Raw genomic sequence first — 7940 nt, forward strand, 5'->3', positions numbered from 1 at the left:
TATTTTTATATGGTTTCAAATAAGAACTGTGTTTAAAAGATAAACATTTCATCACGGCCGTTTCACTCATATTTATCAAAACGCTATTGTTACTGCTACTGAATTAGTTACATTGTTGCTAGAAACAGACTGTATCATATATGACTGACTGACGTAAACGATACAGAGACACCTCCCTGACAATATAACGATACAGAGACACCTCCCTGACAATATAACGATACAGAGACACCTCCCTGACAATATAACGATACAGAGACACCTCCCTGACAATATAACAACACAGAGACACCTCCCTGACAATATAACGATACAGAGACACCTCCCCGACAATATAACGATACAGAGACACCTCCCCGACAATATAACGATACAGAGACACCTCCCTGACAATATAACGATACCGAGACACCTCCCCGACAATATAACGATACAGAGACACCACCCTGACAATATAACGATACAGAGACACCTCCCCGACAATATAATGATACAGAGACACCTCCCTGACAATATAACGATACAGAGACACTAAGACACCTCCCCGACAATATAACGATACAGAGACACCTCCCTGACAATATAACGATACAGAGACACCTCCCTGACAATATAACAATACAGAGACAACTCCCTGACAATATAACGATACAGAGACACCTACCCGACAATATAATGACACAGAGACACCTCCCTGACAATATAACGATACAGAGACACCTCCCTGACAATATAACGATACAGAGACAACTCCCTGACAATATAACGATACAGAGACACCTCCCCGACAATATAATGATACAGAGACACCTCCCTGACAATATAACGATACAGAGACACCTCCCTGACAATATAACGATACAGAGACAACTCCCTGACAATATAACGATACAGAGACACCTCCCTGACAATATAACGATACAGAGACACCTCCCTGACAATATAACGATACAGAGACAACTCCCTGACAATATAACGATACAGAGACACCTCCCTGACAATATAACGATACAGAGACACCTCCCTGACAATATAACGATACAGAGACAACTCCCTGACAATATAACGATACAGAGACACCTCCCTGACAATATAACGATACAGAGACACCTCCCTGACAATATAACAACACAGAGACACCTCCCTGACAATATAACGATACAGAGACAACTCCCTGACAATATAACAACACAGAGACACCTCCCTGACAATATAACGATACAGAGACACCTCCCTGACAATATAACGATACAGAGACAACTCCCTGACAATATAACGATACAGAGACACCTCCCTGACAATATAACGATACAGAGACACCTCCCTGACAATATAACAACACAGAGACACCTCCCTGACAATATAACGATACAGAGACAACTCCCTGACAATATAACGATACAGAGACACCTCCCTGACAATATAACGATACAGAGACACCTCCCTGACAATATAACGATACAGAGACACCTCCCTGACAATATAACGATACAGAGACACCTCCCCGACAATATAACGATACAGAGACACCTCCCCGACAATACAACGATACAGAGACACCTCCCTGACAATATAACGATACAGAGACACCTCCCTGACAATATAACGATACAGAGACAACTCCCTGACAATATAACGACACAGAGACACCTCCCTGACAATATAACGATACAGAGACACCTCCCTGACAATATAACGATACAGAGACACCTCCCTGACAATATAACGACACAGAGACACCTCCCTGACAATATAACGATACAGAGACAACTCCCTGACAATATAACGATACAGAGACACCTCCCTGACAATATAACGATACAGAGACACCTCCCTGACAATATAATGATACAGAGACACCTCCCCGACAATATAACGATACCGAGACACCTCCCCGACAATATAACGATACAGAGACACCTCCCTGACAATATAACGATACAGAGACACCTCCCTGACAATATAACGATACAGAGACAACTCCCTGACAATATAACGACACAGAGACACCTCCCTGACAATATAACGATACAGAGACACCTCCCTGACAATATAACGATACAGAGACACCTCCCTGACAATATAACGACACAGAGACACCTCCCTGACAATATAACGATACAGAGACAACTCCCTGACAATATAACGATACAGAGACAACTCCCTGACAATATAACGATACAGAGACACCTCCCTGACAATATAACGATACAGAGACACCTCCCTGACAATATAACGACACAGAGACACCTCCCTGACAATATAACGATACAGAGACACCTCCCTGACAATATAACGATACAGAGACAACTCCCTGACAATATAACGATACAGAGACACCTCCCTGACAATATAACGATACAGAGACAACTCCCTGACAATATAACGATACAGAGACACCTCAGACAGGTGGTCAGCTGGTCAGACAGGCCTGTCAGCTGGTCAGACACGTGGTCAGCTGGTCAGACACGTGGTCAGCTGGTCAGACAGGTGGTCAGCTGGTCAGACAGGTGGTCAGCTGTTCAGACGGGCCCCGGGGGATGAGCGAGTGACACCAGGACGTCTGTTCTGTATATTTAGTCATAGTTTTAGTCATCACAGCTTAGTTTACATTTCGTCATAGTTTTCTCCAGTGAAAAAGGCAGTCGACCAACATTCTTCATGGTAGCTTTTGTCGACGGTATTAACACTGGTGTGTGTGTGTGTGTGTGTGTGTGTGTGTGTGTGTGTGTGTGTGTGTGTGTGTGTGTGTGTGTGTGTGTGTGTGTGTGTGTGTGTGTGTGTGTGTGTGTGTGTGTGTGTGTGTGCGTGCGTGCGTGCAGGTACTCCAGTCATCAAACAGGAAGAAGAGGAGGGCGAGACAGAAAGCTGAGGAATTATTCCAGTGTTTTTTTTTTATATTTTATATATTTTTATCACGTTGGTGTTTTTTTGCATGTTGGTGTATTTTTTATACGATGGAATCACACAAAGCACAACGACATCATGTGATCTCAGAGGAGTTACGGCTAGACAATTTGTAATAATAATAATAATAATTTAATATTGATGTAAACAAAATGTCCGTCCTTTCAAGGCCGTCACATGTTGTGTACTCTGAGTAAACGTCCGCAATTACATTTTCTTATTGAGTAAAAGTACAAAACCTGTTGGCTTCAAATGTACTTAAAAGTACAAAAGTATGTTCCAAGTTTTCAAATGTCTAAAAATCATTTGAAAAATAGCATTAAATGGAAGTACAATGTGAGGTTTAAACTCCCAATGAGGCACAATGTGAGGTTTAAACTCTCCCAATGAGACACAATGTGAGGTTTAAACTCCCAATGAGACACAATGTGAGGTTTAAACTCACAATGAGGCACAATGTGATGTTTAAACTCCCAATGAGGCACAATGTGAGGTTTAAACTCACAATGAGGCACAATGTGAGGTTTAAACTCACAATGAGGCACAATGTGAGGTTTAAACTCACAATGAGGCACAATGTGAGGTTTAAACTCACAATGAGACACAATGTGAGGTTTAAACTCTCCCAATGAGACACAATGTGAGGTTTAAACTCACAATGAGACACAATGTGAGGTTTAAACTCTCCCAATGAGACACAATGTGAGGTTTAAACTCACAATGAGGCACAATGTGAGGTTTAAACTCACAATGAGACACAATGTGAGGTTTAAACTCACAATGAGACACAATGTGAGGTTTAAACTCACAATGAGGCACAATGTGAGGTTTAAACTCACAATGAGACACAATGTGAGGTTTAAACTCTCCCAATGAGACACAATGTGAGGTTTAAACTCACAATGAGACACAATGTGAGGTTTAAACTCTCCCAATGAGGCACAATGTGAGGTTTAAACTCACAATGAGGCACAATGTGAGGTTTAAACTCTCCCAATGAGGCACAATGTGAGGTTTAAACTCCCAATGAGGCACAATGTGAGGTTTAAACTCTCCCAATGAGGCACAATGTGAGGTTTAAACTCTCCCAATGAGACACAATGTGCGGTTTAAACTCTCCCAATGAGGCACAATGTGAGGTTTAAACTCTCCCAATGAGGCACAATGTGAGGTTTAAACTCTCCCAATGAGACACAATGTGAGGTTTAAACTCTCCCAATGAGGCACAATGTGAGGTTTAAACTCACAATGAGACACAATGTGAGGTTTAAACTCTCCCAATGAGGCACAATGTGAGGTTTAAACTCACAATGAGGCACAATGTGAGGTTTAAACTCTCCCAATGAGACACAATGTGAGGTTTAAACTCTCCCAATGAGGCACAATGTGAGGTTTAAACTCTCCCAATGAGACACAATGTGAGGTTTAAACTCTCCCAATGAGGCACAATGTGAGGTTTAAACTCTCCCAATGAGACACAATGTGAGGTTTAAACTCACAATGAGGCACAATGTGAGGTTTAAACTCTCCCAATGAGACACAATGTGAGGTTTAAACTCTCCCAATGAGACACAATGTGAGGTTTAAACTCTCCCAATGAGGCACAATGTGAGGTTTAAACTCTCCCAATGAGGCACAATGTGAGGTTTAAACTCACAATGAGACACAATGTGAGGTTTAAACTCTCCCAATGAGACACAATGTGAGGTTTAAACTCTCCCAATGAGGCACAATGTGAGGTTTAAACTCCCAATGAGGCACAATGTGAGGTTTAAACTCACAATGAGGCACAATGTGAGGTTTAAACTCTCCCAATGAGACACAATGTGAGGTTTAAACTCACAATGAGACACAATGTGAGGTTTAAACTCTCCCAATGAGGCACAATGTGAGGTTTAAACTCTCCCAATGAGACACAATGTGAGGTTTAAACTCTCCCAATGAGGCACAATGTGAGGTTTAAACTCTCCCAATGAGACACAATGTGAGGTTTAAACTCACAATGAAACACAATGTGAGGTTTAAACTCACAATGAGACACAATGTGAGGTTTAAACTCTCCCAATGAGGCACAATGTGAGGTTTAAACTCACAATGAGGCACAATGTGAGGTTTAAACTCTCCCAATGAGACACAATGTGAGGTTTAAACTCTCCCAATGAGACACAATGTGAGGTTTAAACTCTCCCAATGAGGCACAATGTGAGGTTTAAACTCTCCCAATGAGGCACAATGTGAGGTTTAAACTCTCCCAATGAGACACAATGTGAGGTTTAAACTCACAATGAGGCACAATGTGAGGTTTAAACTCACAATGAGGCACAATGTGAGGTTTAAACTCTCCCAATGAGACACAATGTGAGGTTTAAACTCCCAATGAGACACAATGTGAGGTTTAAACTCTCCCAATGAGACACAATGTGAGGTTTAAACTCCCAATGAGGCACAATGTGAGGTTTAAACTCTCCCAATGAGACACAATGTGAGGTTTAAACTCTCCCAATGAGGCACAATGTGAGGTTTAAACTCTCCCAATGAGACACAATGTGAGGTTTAAACTCACAATGAGGCACAATGTGAGGTTTAAACTCACAATGAGGCACAATGTGAGGTTTAAACTCACAATGAGGCACAATGTGAGGTTTAAACTCTCCCAATGAGGCACAATGTTAAGTTTAAACTCACAATGAGGCACAATGTGAGGTTTAAACTCCCAATGAGGCACAATGTGAGGTTTAAACTCACAATGAGGCACAATGTGAGGTTTAAACTCACAATGAGGCACAATGTGAGGTTTAAACTCTCCCAATGAGACACAATGTGAGGTTTAAACTCTCCCAATGAGACACAATGTGAGGTTTAAACTCACAATGAGGCACAATGTGAGGTTTAAACTCTCCCAATGAGACACAATGTGAGGTTTAAACTCACAATGAGGCACAATGTGAGGTTTAAACTCCCAATGAGGCACAATGTGAGGTTTAAACTCTCCCAATGAGACACAATGTGAGGTTTAAACTCACAATGAGGCACAATGTGAGGTTTAAACTCACAATGAGACACAATGTGAGGTTTAAACTCTCCCAATGAGACACAATGTGAGGTTTAAACTCACAATGAGGCACAATGTGAGGTTTAAACTCTCCCAATGAAACACAATGTGAGGTTTAAACTCACAATGAGGCACAATGTGAGGTTTAAACTCACAATGAGGCACAATGTGAGGTTTAAACTCTCCCAATGAAACACAATGTGAGGTTTAAACTCTCCCAATGAGACACAATGTGAGGTTTAAACTCACAATGAGGCACAATGTGAGGTTTAAACTCACAATGACGCACAATGTGAGGTTTAAACTCACAATGAGGCACAATGTGAGGTTTAAACTCTCCCAATGAGGCACAATGTGAGGTTTAAACTCTCCCAATGAGGCACAATGTGAGGTTTAAACTCTCCCAATGAGGCACAATGTGAGGTTTAAACTCTCCCAATGAGACACAATGTGAGGTTTAAACTCTCCCAATGAGGCACAATGTGAGGTTTAAACTCTCCCAATGAGACACAATGTGAGGTTTAAACTCTCCCAATGAGACACAATGTGAGGTTTAAACTCACAATGAGGCACAATGTGAGTTTTAAACTCACAATGAGGCACAATGTGAGGTTTAAACTCTCCCAATGAGACACAATGTGAGGTTTAAACTCCCAATGAGGCACAATGTGAGGTTTAAACTCCCAATGAGACACAATGTGAGGTTTAAACTCTCCCAATGAGACACAATGTGAGGTTTAAACTCTCCCAATGAGACACAATGTGAGGTTTAAACTCTCCCAATGAGACACAATGTGAGGTTTAAACTCACAATGAGGCACAATGTGAGGTTTAAACTCCCAATGAGGCACAATGTGAGGTTTAAACTCTCCCAATGAGACACAATGTGAGGTTTAAACTCCCAATGAGACACAATGTGAGGTTTAAACTCCCAATGAGACACAATGTGAGGTTTAAACTCTCCCAATGAGGCACAATGTGAGGTTTAAACTCCCAATGAGACACAATGTGAGGTTTAAACTCACAATGAGGCACAATGTGAGGTTTAAACTCACAATGAGGCACAATGTGAGGTTTAAACTCCCAATGAGACACAATGTGAGGTTTAAACTCCCAATGAGGCACAATGTGAGGTGCAAAGCTACATTACGTAATAACCACATCATATGTGACCAGGTTTGACTGAGGGGCTGCCATCATGCAAATTCCAGCTTTTCACCAGAGGAGTAAAACAAACCCAAAACAAATCAGTGTTTCTCCTCTCCTGAACAGTTAGTCTTGTTTTCTCCTCTCCTGAACAGTTAGTCTTGTTTTCTCCTCTCCTGAACAGTTAGTCTTGTTTTCTCCTCTCCTCAACAGTTAGTCTTGTTTTCTCCTCTCCTCAACAGTTAGTCTTGTTTTCTCCTCTCCTCAACAGTTAGTCTTGTTTTCTCCTCTCCTCAACACTTAGTCTTGTTTTCTCCTCTCCTGAACAGTTAGTCTTGTTTTCTCCTCTCCTCAACAGTTAGTCTTGTTTTCTCCTCTCCTGAACAGTTAGTCTTGTTTTCTCCTCTCCTGAACAGTTAGTCTTGTTTTCTCCTCTCCTCAACACTTAGTCTTGTTTTCTCCTCTCCTGAACAGTTAGTCTTGTTTTCTCCTCTCCTGAACAGTTAATCTTGTTTTCTCCTCTCCTGAACAGTTAGTCTTGTTTTCTCCTCTCTGTATGTCTCTGTATGTCTCTGTATGTCTGTTGTCTCTGTATGTCTCTGTATGTCTGTTGTCTCTGTATGTCTCTGTATGTCTGTTGTCTCTGTATGTCTCTGTATGTCTGTTGTCTCTGTATGTCTCTGTATGTCTCTGTATGTCTCTGTATGTCTCTGTATGTCTGTTGTCTCTGTATGTCTCTGTATGTCTCTGTATGTCTCTGTATGTCTGTTGTCTCTGTATGTCTCTGTATGTCTGTTGTCTCTGTATGTCTCTGTATGTCTCTGTATGTCTCTGT

The 7940-nt window shown here is 41.4% G+C and overlaps 1 protein-coding gene across 1 annotated transcript in view; it reads left to right on the forward strand.

Annotated features, from left to right (window-relative positions):
* dnal1 (dynein, axonemal, light chain 1) overlaps positions 1–3008 on the forward strand; it is an 18536-nt gene extending 15528 nt beyond the window's left edge. The window contains exon 7 of the mRNA XM_079531122.1: positions 2823–3008. Within this exon, the coding sequence (XP_079387248.1) occupies positions 2823–2872 (50 nt within the window). The 3' untranslated portion in view covers positions 2873–3008. The remainder of the gene's footprint in view (positions 1–2822) is intronic.
* The last annotated feature ends 4932 nt before the right edge of the window (positions 3009–7940 follow it).

The sequence above is a fragment of the Electrona antarctica genome (genome assembly GCF_951216825.1).
Source record: "Electrona antarctica genome assembly, contig: scaffold_72, whole genome shotgun sequence".
NCBI classification, from domain to species: Eukaryota; Metazoa; Chordata; class Actinopteri; order Myctophiformes; family Myctophidae; genus Electrona; species Electrona antarctica.